Source organism: Tyto alba, unplaced genomic scaffold (genome assembly GCF_018691265.1).
Source record: "Tyto alba isolate M040663 unplaced genomic scaffold, T.alba_DEE_v4.0 Super-Scaffold_28, whole genome shotgun sequence".
Classification (NCBI taxonomy): Eukaryota; Metazoa; Chordata; class Aves; order Strigiformes; family Tytonidae; genus Tyto; species Tyto alba.
The window spans coordinates 19411865-19424185 of record NW_024881302.1 but is presented as its reverse complement, the minus strand read 5'-3'; the positions used below and the strand labels follow the sequence as shown (position 1 = coordinate 19424185).

General features: G+C 45.7%; 1 protein-coding gene across 30 annotated transcripts in view; it reads right to left on the bottom strand.

Moving 5' to 3' along the window:
- The window catches only part of MAPK8IP3 (mitogen-activated protein kinase 8 interacting protein 3), a 76402-nt gene extending 65683 nt beyond the window's left edge, over nucleotides 1-10719 (bottom strand). For all 30 annotated transcript variants that reach the window (XM_042798431.1, XM_042798443.1, XM_032985788.2 and 27 more), the window contains exon 1: nucleotides 10346-10719. In XM_042798431.1, the coding sequence (XP_042654365.1) occupies nucleotides 10346-10663 (318 nt within the window). In that variant the 5' untranslated portion in view covers nucleotides 10664-10719. The remainder of the gene's footprint in view (nucleotides 1-10345) is intronic.
- Nucleotides 10720-12321: the final 1602 nt, after the last annotated feature.

Sequence of the window (12321 nt, the reverse complement as noted above, 5' to 3'; positions counted from 1 at the left end):
CTCCTAGGACAGCATTCATGCCATCATACGAAGCACTGGTAAGACGTACCTGGAAAACCACCCACTATTCCTCCTACCCCTCAGGATCAACCCAAGCACCAGATGTGGCTAAGTGTTAGTCAAGGAAGAGGGGGATGAGGGAATCTGTAGAACAAGACTAGTCTGGCCAGGTGACACACAGGCACCTCCATGCTACTAGGACACACAGCACAGGCCAGCTAACCTGCCTTTTTCAACCAGGGAACAGAGAGCTTGGCTCCAACACCTAGCAAATGCAGACCAAGATAGGACAGGACCAGTTTCCATTAACACAGCGAACAAAGACATAAGTGTTTGATAGAGTGAAAACTTACTAACAGTAAAGGACAATGCCGGCACAAGAACAAACCAGTAAAACCAGGCCATGAATGAAAAAAAACAACTCCACTGCAGTTCATAAGAAGGTAAGAGTAGAGGAAGGACATTGAGGCAGGAGATTTAACTAATGGTTTAAAGACCAAGCTTGACATATTTATGAAACTGATTACATAACTCCATTGCCTGCAACACGAAGGGACTGGACATGCTGACTCAGGAAGGCCCTTCCAGTGTTACTGTCCTAAGTTTTTAATTAATGGGAGTCTTTCTAAGAGTGCTAGAGGCAAAACAGTCACAGTTTTGTTACAAAAATTACCATGCAGTCGGAAGTCCATAGGGATCAAGTCTGGAGTAACTCAGCTTAAAGCAAGGCAGTATCCAGTGCTGTAACTATACATACTATAGTTGCATACATACTTAATACTAATATTAACTTAGATGTGTGTGTGTATAAACATATAGTAATAGACCATTCAGTATTAAAACAACAGGTTGAGTGGATGCTGGATGCTCATCACGTTGCGACATGCACAAACCTCCTGTTTCACATGCTGCTTCCACAACAGGCTGTACTATGGATGCTGGACACCTGGACAGAGGCATTCTCAGTAAACTTACATGGTAAATACTAGTTTAAGATAACTTTCCTTATTTTAAGAGTGTAGATGTTCATTTCCTCCCAAATCATGGAGTCCATCATACTACAAATACAGCAAGTGGAGAGCACCCAACAATTACTATCCAAACTCTTGCCTCTTTGATTTTTCTTTCTTTCTGAATTTTTTCACATATGACACTGCATTATTGAAGTTATGATTTTCTGTTTCCTGCATAGCTTAGGACAAGCCCCCATTCAGGGATATAAAAGATACTGATGCACTGGTTTTAAATGCTGAACAGAAACAGAGCATGGATAACAATGGATAATGAAACAAATATTAATGGAATAAACATTTTGAAAAGAAAAAAAAAAATCAAAATTATGTAAGCTAGTAATGTAAACTTTCTTCCTTTGTGAGGACTAAAGCGTATTTGTATGTATTTTTGTATCTGGAGTTATGATGCAAATTATGTGGCAATTTTGATCCAACTCAGGCTGCACACTACAGAAGCCACCCAGCTCAAGGAACAAAAAAGCAGGAAACCAAGGAGGTGAGACTAAGGTGGGGATGGTAAAATGTAGGCAGTGTTTCAAATAATTGGATTTACAAAGATGCTGCAATTGCATTTAATGTTGCTAGAAAAGGTGGTTGTGCTCAAAAATTGGGTCAAATGACGTAACTATTCTGGGAGGTGCTTAAATCATTATTTTACAGATATAAAAAATTGTAACAAAGTGAGTAGGAGATTTGCCAAAGACCACCGTGCCAGTGAGCAGCAGAGAAGCCATGGAGACTCCAGCAGAACGGGTAGCAGGCTGGTGGGAAGGGCAAGGCTCACTGCCTTGAGCACCCATGGCAGAGCCCTAGAACAGGGGTACAGCCCCACTGAAGCCACAGCTGCCAAGGAAGGAATGAAGCTGACAGCCAACACGAGATGGACAACCTCCACACCATGGCTGTGATCAGCATGGCAGCCAATGGAGCCTGGGATGTCCCTGAAGCTGAATGTGTGGCATGTGTTCTGCTGGACTGGGACCTTCAGAGAGAGGACAACTAGTGAAACCAGATGGCAAGGACTAATGGGCACTGCATTTGGAAAGCCTGATTCCTCATAAAGAAGTGGTTTAGAAATAGGTATCATATGGTCAGTGTCTATTGCCTGTCACAAATTGATTTTGTTAGCTTTCTTTAAATTAATAAAACTTGTAAACTAAAGAGTCTGCAAATTCATTTAATCTCATCAGTGTAGACTTCATACCATTTATTAGAAAAATTCAGAATAACTAATGAAGCATTTTTAGCAAATGGCTTTCCAACAACTGTTTGTCCTATAACACCTCTAATATGCTAAAAAAAGCTATTGTTTTTACACTGAAAAAGTATTCTGCACACAAACTTTTTATGGAGGCAAGATCAAAAAAGTAAAGGGAAGGACAAGCTGCTCCTGCATTTCTAAGAGCATATTTTCCTCTGCCAAACTCCAGAGCATTACATCTTGTATTTTAGCTCTTAGTCTGCATTTGGTACCCCTCCATCAGACCAGCTTGGCTTCTCACCAGAAGAACGTTACACCTCTCCCTTGCATCTCAAAACCAGCGTTGACTAGTCCACTGGCAAGACAGATCCCGTGGGACATGAGGTCCTGGGAATAGACTGGAACATTCGGCATCTTTTGTGACGCCACACTGCTGCCAGCATGGGTTTCATCCACACTGTTGCCCCTAGTATGCACCCTATCACGTGCCGACTCGCCTTACTCCTGATGGAGTGATGCACAAAGAAGGAAGCAAATAAAAAAGGGCAGACTACCATAATACTAAAATCATAGTGTGGAACAGAAGAGAATGGCTGCTGCTCTTAAACCTGTGCAGACGACCTCACAACTGACGTGAGCAGGGGCAGGACAGGAATCAATCTAGAACTGCAGCAAACCCTCCTTCAGCTTGCAGGGGCTGCTCTCGACCCTCACACATCTGAGTAGAGAAAAAGCACCATTTAATTATTTCCCAGCAAATGCCTCTAGTTCACCTCCAGGGGAAGGAAAGAATTATCCGTATCACCATTACTTGCATTAACATTGATCCTAGTCCTGCATCAGAATACACACAATGGGATGTTAAATCTTTGGCTTACAATCCTATTTAGTTTTATTGCTACAATTTTTTGTAAGGAAAGGCATGCTCAGAATCTAAAGATTACCATCCTTCACATGGTGAACATGCTGATCTTAGGTCAAAGTAGTGACAAGGTTGTCACTACTGCTAAGGATGGCTAGTAGGTTTATTTTATCATTTAAGAAGGAAGGGAGAAAATTAGAGTTGTTATAACTAATGCTGCCTACTTATAAATTTGAAACACAGAGGTCTCTAGAAACGTATTTTGTTGTTCCTTACTTTTTAAATACATAGAGCTACTCTTATTATCTTCAGATGCTGAGTTTTAATTATAATCTGCAAGATGATGATCAATTCTGAATCATGTTCAAGTGACATCACTGAGAAAAGACATAGGAGAAGAAAGAGAAAACTTTATTAATAACCCCATGATTTAAGTTTTTTCTCACCCAGAAGACATGGGATCACTTTAGACACTTACACTTGCGTTGCTTTTTATTTCTGAACAACTAAAATGGATATATTTTGGAAACTTAAAACAAGTAACGTGGAAAGTATCATAAATATGAAATCTAACAACTGCATGCTCGGTAGAAAAAAAAAATCATTACAAATATCACAGTACTTTTCACAAAAATAAAGAATCTAGTTTCTCCAGGACCAACAGCTTTTGTAAATCAAGACAATTGCAAAAGCGCACTCAATGCAAATTGGAAGAACCCTCTAATAACGACACAGATTCTGCCACCCATTCTGTTGATGAAATCTGGCGGTGCCCACAGGCTCCAGGAATGGACGAAGAGGGGTCTGAAGAATACAGAAACAGATCTCGCACACAGATGGCTGTGCAGTCAGTCTGCATTTCATGCTTGCCAGTTACTTTCAACTGCATATAGTGGAAAGGATCCACGTGATAAGCAAAGCCTTTCTTTATCTGGTATCTGCTATTCCCAAATGCTTTCCTCCTTCGATGCTATGAGGTCACCATCAAGCTGCAGAAACTCCCATTAATCAGCTATTTGCAAGGTCAGGTTTCAGGGTGGGGAAACAGAAAGTGCCTTCCCAGGCTGCGATTCATTTCACAGAGAAAGAAAATAGCAAGGCAGACAGGAAAAAAAGCGCTTATAGTGGAGAACACCAGAGGTTGGAGCACAGAGCATCACCCTTCTTCACCATCTTAAGAGGAATTAGTGTATGAGGGAAGAGCAATACTTAAAGTATCCCTTAACAAGAGAGGGGTATGGATTTTCAAAAGCCTTTCTGCTGTTTGAGATGCAGATAGGAGCTAGTGAATCTTGCAATTTTGTCACCCAGTTGGAGAGCTCCAAGTACCTCAAGCCACACAGGAACCTGTGGCAACTATAGTCTGTGCCTCTTACAAAGGACCATCTCTTCCCAAAACACTGCCCACTGGTTTTCAGACAAAACACCAGAAGCATCTTATTACATAAAAATTAAATACTGGTAAGTGAACATGCTTATCATGTAAAATAACAATGAAAATAGCAAGCCATAAGAAGTGATGGCCATGGCAACATGCCATCAGACAGAAATGTTGCTTTTTTTTGGAAGTGGGAAATGATGACACCTAGGTGCCTCCTGAACACAAGTCCCCCAGTAGCAATGCCAGCGAAGGGCTTTTATAGTTCACATCCTTTTTGGGTCCTGGGAACCTCAAGGACCAGTATATGCTGGGGCCATGCAGCTGGAAAGCAGCTTGGCAGAAAACTGAGGGTCCCCACGATCACCAAACTGAACATAAGCCAGCAATGTGCCCTTGAGGCAAAGAAGGTGAATGGTGTCCTCAGCTACTGCCAGAAGGTTCGAGGAGGTGATCCTTCCCCTTTATTCAGGACTGGTGAGGCCATACCTGGAGTGCTGTGTTCTCCAGCACAAGAGAAACATGGACATACTGGAGAAAGTCTAGTTATGGGCCACAAGGATGATGAAGGGGTTGTAACACCTGGGAAAAAAAAAACTCAGGAGGATCTCATCAATGTATATAAATACTTTAAGGGAAGGTGCAGAGAGGACAGAGCCAGGCTCTTTCCAGTGGTGTCCAGTGACAGGATAGGAGACAATGGGCACAACCTGGAACACAGGAGGTTCCCTCTGAACATCAGGAAACCTCTTTTCACTGTAAGGGTGACTGAGCACTGGCACAGACTGCCCAGAGAGCTGGTGGAGTCTTCATCCTTGGAGATACTCAAATGCTGCTTAGATACTGTCCCAAGCAACCTGCTGTGGGTGACCCTGATTGAGCAGGGTGGTTGGACCAGATAACCAGATGACCTCCAGAGATCCTTTCCAACTTCAACCAGTCTGTGATTCTGTGAAAGTACCCAGAGCACAGATATACCCATGGGGAAGGCCCAGAAGATGACAATTCAAAAGACTTCCCATTGGGAATGTCACATGTGGCAGCACACACTGCTTCAAAGGGTCTCTGCTGCCAAAGCTTCAAGTCACACCACCAGGCAGCTCGGAGCAGCACTGCCCACCTCTCGGTTGGATCCAACAGCGAGAAAACAAGTCTTTGAGAACCGCAGCCTGGAAGGCTCTGCAACGTGGTCGCATGCCAACTCCTCGCCCCCAGAGCCAAGCAAAGGCCCAAACACTCTGAAATGGGCAGTGTCACCTGCCCTCCAATGCCTGCAGCCCAGAAGCACACCCACCACCCCAGGCAGAAAAGGAGTCATTTAGAAACAACAGCCACATCTACTGAGACAGAGACTTCCTTAACCGCTTTCCAATGGAGGTTGCTTCCAGGTGCTGGACTGCTGTAGCACAGGACACAAGCTACAGAAACCTTTCACAAGAGGGTCAGACCTCTGAACTAGCACTAGGTACTTATCATTATACCATACATATATGCATGTTAAATGAGCATCCAGTTTAAAAATTCTAATGAGCATTAATTGATGTTGCAAATCAATGGGCCAGGGTCTTACTTTGCTATTAACGCACCTTTATTTTATTTTGACAGCCACCACGATTCCCTGGAAATGTATGAAGTTTCACTGGAAGCAGTGTTCATGCAACAAGACATCAGAAGGCCACCTCCAGACTCCAGATTCAGCCTTGTTTTCTGACCTCCAAGAAGCAATCCTCATGTACACCAGCCATCCCTACACTTCTGTGCTTCCTGTCTGTGAAAGCTTTTACATGCATTTACACGTCCATGCTCATCCTGGAATTAGTGCCCAAGCATGACTGACAATCTCTGCAGAAATTAGCATTTAGGGCACATGGTGGTGGTTTTCTTCAAGAGAAGAAGACTCCAGAACACTAGGAAAGCCGCTTACATAAAATAAAATAGCTCATTAGAAGTAGACCCAATATAGCTTGTTTTCCCTGGGGATTTCTACTGGTTTCCCCTATCCTTTTCTCCATCCCAACTCTCCCCCCCATGTGTCTTCTGAGTAGACACTAGGAAGAGATGGCATTTGCACATGGGACCCACCTGTCCCAGACCCATGTGCTGACTGTCCTGCTGTCTACTACTGACCTGCACACTGGCAAGCTCAGCCTGTTTTTCCTCCAGGCAGGACCTCCACTTGGCCTTTCTCGCTTATGCTTTTCACCAAAAAAAAAAAAAAAAAAAGTATATATATTTATATATATAACTAGCCCTTTTTTTTTCTTCCCCCCACAAATATGGCTAAAAGCAGTGACCAGCTTCCTAACTTACTGGGGCTGACTGCTTAACAGAGCTATCGCATATGCCTTATTTACTTAAAAATCAAGATAAAAACAATACTCAGCCAATAAAAATAAATAAAATACCACAAATAAAATACACCACAAATATCAGGGCCACAAAGGCTGTCAATGGACTGGAGCATCTCTCAAGAGGAGAGGCTGAGAGAGCTGGGGCTGTTCAGCCCCGAGAAGAGAAGGCTCAGGGAGATCTTACCAGGGTGTTAAGTACCTGCTGGGAGGGGGCGAGGACGAGGGAGCCAGACTCTTCTCCGGGCAAGAGGCAATGGGCACAAATTAAACCACGTGGAATTCCATTTGAACACGAGGAAGCACTTTCTCACTGTGAGGGCAGGCAAATGCTGGCACAGGTTGCCCAGAGAGGTGGCAGCATCTCCATCTGTGGACACGCTCAAACTCTGACTGGATGCGGCCCTGGACAACCGGCTCTGGCTGATCCTGCTTGAGCACGGGGTGCTGGACTAAGTGATCTCAGGAGGTCGCCACCAAACTAAACACTGCTGTGATTCCATGAAACACCATACCTTGCAAGCAACAATCACTCTATGTTCATACACAATACAAAACAGATGGAAGAAAACAAACAAACAAAGAACCCGAAAACCTGATGCAATCCCACATCTTCAGTAGCTTGCAGGTCACAGAAAACTAAAACGTTGTGTACTAAGCCCCATAACGAGAGACTGACAGCACGGCCTTATTTCAAGAAACTTCTATTTCCAATCCACTTGCCTAGGTGCTTCTGCTGTCCTCTTTTAGGACAAGTGGAAAAGGTGGAGTCACTCTGCAGTGTTTAGAAAATAAAGCAGTAATTTGCTTTTGGCAAGGACTGTTTTAAAAGATAATATATAGAATCATCTTGGAGAGAGACAGAAGAGTATTGAGAAGGAAAACTTTCCTTTATAGCATTTAGCAAAAGTGAAATGGAAGTTGTTAGAAACAGCCCTAAGTTGACAAAACATACCTATAGAGTCTGTTGTGCACAAATGCACAATTTCTGCATAAAGACAAAACATCAAGACTTGATGGTTCTGCAGCAGTGGTAACAAGGCAACACAATGTACCATTTTATGCCAGAGAACAATGCCCACACTTGTGGTTTCAGTTACTTTGAAATTAATAAACTAATATAAAGTAATTATAACTCATGGTCTTTTGACACGATACTTCAAGAGAAGAACAGAGCAGTTTTTCATCTCCAACTTCCAATCTCTCAGTCTCACTTGAACTGTTGTAATTAACACGCATATGCAGAGAGGAATCAAGACTGGGGTCAAATCCTGTTCCCAGCGGAGGATTCTCCCACTTAAAAGTGAGTATCTCACCCCAAGACTCAAGGCACAGCACAGGAAGCTGAACGCTGCTCAAGAAGTAGGACAGACCTTCCCTGGTTACTATGGGCCCTGCTACAGATCGGGAATCCACATTCTGGTGGGAAAGTAATTTTTCTATTTTCTGATTGTTTACAATTATCTGGTGGACAGCAGAATTCTCTGTAATACATAGATTTTCACCTCCATAACATGTAATTTACCACACAGTAAGCAGCATCTGGGAAACAGGTGCAGGTAAATAATGTATTTTTTGCTATATGCAGAGTGAAATACTAGCCATATAGTCCATACAAGATATTGTAACAGCGATTATGTAGGGGCAGAATACTCATTTGTTATCATGAAAAGCACAGTATCTATCCCTTTTTGGTAGCAAGTCTCCCTACAGACACTTTTTTTTCCTTACTTACATTGAGCTGTGCGTAATGATGACAGAGTATCATCACCGTCGATGCTTTTTAAATCTCAGCAAGCAAACAGTAACCTGCCATGGTTCTTGAGTTTCCTTGCAGGGAATGTAACTGTTGTCTCTACATTTGCTTCCAGAAAACACATCCTGTATCTAGTAAGTCAAGAACAGAAATCCACCCAAGTCCAAAGGTGCAACATCATTCCCACTGGACCATTCCACTCCCCATTTGTAGTCCCATTTTTTTTTTCCCCATAAACAGTGCACTTTTTAAGTTTTATTTCTCAGAAGCTTCAAAATACTGCCTCTATGCAACATTTAATAAGTCAAGTTTCAGGTACTCAGAATAATTTTTCAATCCCTATACGCATTTGAAAGAATTTTAGAGGATAATTGATTAGTCCATTAATACATAATTAAAACACAGTACAAGAACTTTAATTGACTGCCTCTCGCTTTCGCTATTAGTAATGGACCACAAGCGTCCTCCTCATTAAGTTAGCAAGATTCTTGCACGCAATTATTTAGCAACAAGAACACAGCTGCAAAAACACTGCATGGTGCTTTACAGTGTTCTCCAGTTCAAAAGCTATTTCAGTAATTACCCTTTGCCAAATCAGAACTTGACTCTGAGGAAGACTACTAAATCTTCTGCTATTTCTTAGTCTAAAAGATTACAAAAAACCCACTTTTTTAATAAGTTCTGTAGTGAAAAGAGGATAATGTGGTGGTGATGCACTTCTTCCACCATCAATGTTCCATCCTGCTTCACAGACTATCACTTCAAGAGGCTTCACAGTCCTCATTTATCGCCGAAAAGATGCTCTTGATTTCAGCAGGGCCAGTCGTAGATGTAGGAAGGAAACAGTGCAAGTCACATCCCCTTTCTGTTTTGTCTGCATCAGAATCTTTGTAACCCAATGATTTTCGTTCCTTTCCACCAGAGGGGTTTGTTCTTCTCATGATCCACTTTCAAACCCCCCTCCCCCCCCCCAGGCTGAGCAGCTCTAATATGGCTCTCGTGGGAGTGAATCCATAGTCCAGGGAACTGCAGATGCTAACTTTGGAAACTACTTTATTAGGGTTCAAGGTGTAGTTTTGGTAGAAACAAGTTTCAAAAATCTGATGGTATACTCTAATGCTAATTTCTCACTTGAACTAAATAGATTACTGCTGACATTTAAAAAGCGGTATAGCTGCACAGAAATTGTCAATTCTAAGAAGCATTTTTTTAAACCACGAATTAGCATAAATGTCAAGTCCTCTATTGTGTTGTTGCCTTTCTAGAGTGAATTCCCCAAATCCGCAGGACTGCAGCTATTCGCGTGGAGCTTTTTTTCTCCCCGGCTCCTCGACAGGGGCAGACCCCCTGCAGAGGCACCCGCCCGCCCGGTGCCGCGGGAGGAGCCGGCCCGGGCCGCGCACCCCGCGGCCTTGCCCGCGCCAGGCGCAGAGATTCCGCCCGGGGCGGGCAGCGGCAGCCCCGCGCCCCACCCGCGGGCGGGGACACGGCTCGCAGGGCCCGGGCCCGCGCTCCCCTTCCAGAAGGTACCGTCGGCCGCTGCCCCGAGCCCTCCCCCCCCCGCCGCCCAGCCCCGGGCCTGCCGTGAGGGGACCAGCCGGCGCCGGCCCATCGAGGTGACAGAACCGAGGCCTGCGGGTAGGCGGCCCCGCCACAGGCCCCAGCCGCCCCCGCGGGCTCGGCCCACCCGCCCCGCGGGCCCCGCCCGCCGCGGGCCCTGCCCTGCGCGGTGCCCAGTGCCCCCACCCGCCGGGCGGCCAAGATGGTCGCGGGGCGGCGTCGCTCACCTCCTCGGCCTGCTTGCGCAGCGCCTTCTCCCGCTCGTACTGCGTGAGGAGCTGCTCGTTGTCCTCCCGCAGCAGCTCCAGCTCCACCTCGTGCTCCTGGTTGTCGGTGAGCACCGAGTCCAGGTTCTCCAGCACCGTCACCACCAGTGGCATCAGCTCCTTCACCACCTCCTCGTCGTAGCAGTGGATCAGCCTCTCGAACTCGCGGTAAATGCTGTTGGCGAGGCCCGAGACCCGCTCCGACATCACTGACCCCGAGCAATAATCGTCGCCCGGGTACCCCCCCACGCCGCCATCGTCCAGCTGGATCTCCAGCATCCTGCCGGCCCGACCGCCTCCCGCGCCGCTGCCGCTGCCGCCGCCGCCGCCGCCGCCGCCGCTGCCGCCGCCGCCGCCAGGCCCCGCCCCGCCCACCGCGTCACGGGCCGCGGGGCCCGGCCGGGGCGGAGCGCGGCGGCGCCTGTCCCCGCGCGGGCGGGACGCCCGTGTCGGGGCGGGGGGCGCAGCTCCGCGGGCATCGGCGCTTCTCCCGCCGCAGAGGCGCGAGGCCCCTCCGCGAACGGCACCGGCCCGCCCGAGCCGCCCCCCGCGCGCAGAACGAGCCCACCCGTGGCCCTCTTCCTCCCCCCACGGCCTGTGGCCAGGGGACGGCGGTGAAGCGTCAGCCGCACGCAGGGGCTGCGCGCAGTGCACAGGAGCTTCACGCGTGGCACCCCGGCGCTGCAGAGCGTCGCACGGCAGAGGTGCGGGGAGCGCGGGCAAGATCCAGCTCGCAGGATGCAAATCACGCTGCGTGCCGGAAAGCCATCTTCCCCGGGACCCGCGGCAAAGACTCGGAAAGTGCAGCTCTGTGCTTTGGCCCATTCGGTTCACCCTCACTAAAATTCAAACCTGGGTGGCCACATCCTGATCTGGACCCCAAAACCAAAGGATTTTAGGGAAAATAAGTTGCCCCCAGCCACGATATGTTAACAAGCTACAAACCAGAGAGGCCTTCAAAGTAAATGATCTGAAGGTCACAAACAAATCAATTCTTTCCTGTTTACACTCTCAAATTCTGCGTCATCTAATGAAAACATAAGAAATGTTACCTGACCTGGATGTTGTTGAATCTGAGGCCTGATCTAGAAGGACTCTTGAGGGAGGGGGACAGTTTCCAGCCAGAAGAATGTTGGAATTTAATGTTGCAACCCAATTATTAATGAAAGACCTCCTAACACCTTCAGACTTTCAAGTCTCTTCCTAGTATCTATGAAAATCAGAGCACTCCTTTGCTCTGTACATGTTAGTTGCTTCTATTTACTTAACTATATTTCCAAGATAAGGCAGCAATAGTTACTACAGTGAAAGGAGACAAGGACCTATTCAGACAGGGATGAACTGGCAGATAAAACCAGAGGCCAAAAGTAGCCATCTTAAGTCCTAGAAAAAAAAAAAAAAAAAAATTCAGCAACTCAGCCCTTGAAAGTAGCAGCACAATTGCAAAAGTTTATCACTAGATTTCTGTAAGCAGCAGTACACTCTCAGATTTGAGAGGCAGACTCCAGCATCCACAGCATAGATTACTAAAAGGCAAATTGATGCATACGATACTAATTTATGTAATACAGAGTCTAACAATAGGGTAGAAATGGGAAATACTGCTCCAAAATGGCTATGTTATCAGCATCCCCCAGTTCTCACTGATGTGATGAGAACATTTCATTATGTTGTTATTCATCTCAGTACCCTTTTGCAAAATATCCTTGTGAATAATCCACTTGTGAGAGATACTGCTTTTTGGGTTCTTAGCTGAGAAAGTAGATTCTGGAACATCAAGGACATACTTCACTATTCTTAACAAAGAAAAAGCAAATTAAATTCTTCACATATATCTAAAATTCAAATGCTTCTCATTTAGCCATTCTAATTAGAAATCAAAATTGTTTACAAGCTAGGTAAGTGGTTTGCGTCACTGGAAAAAATAACATAGGCAA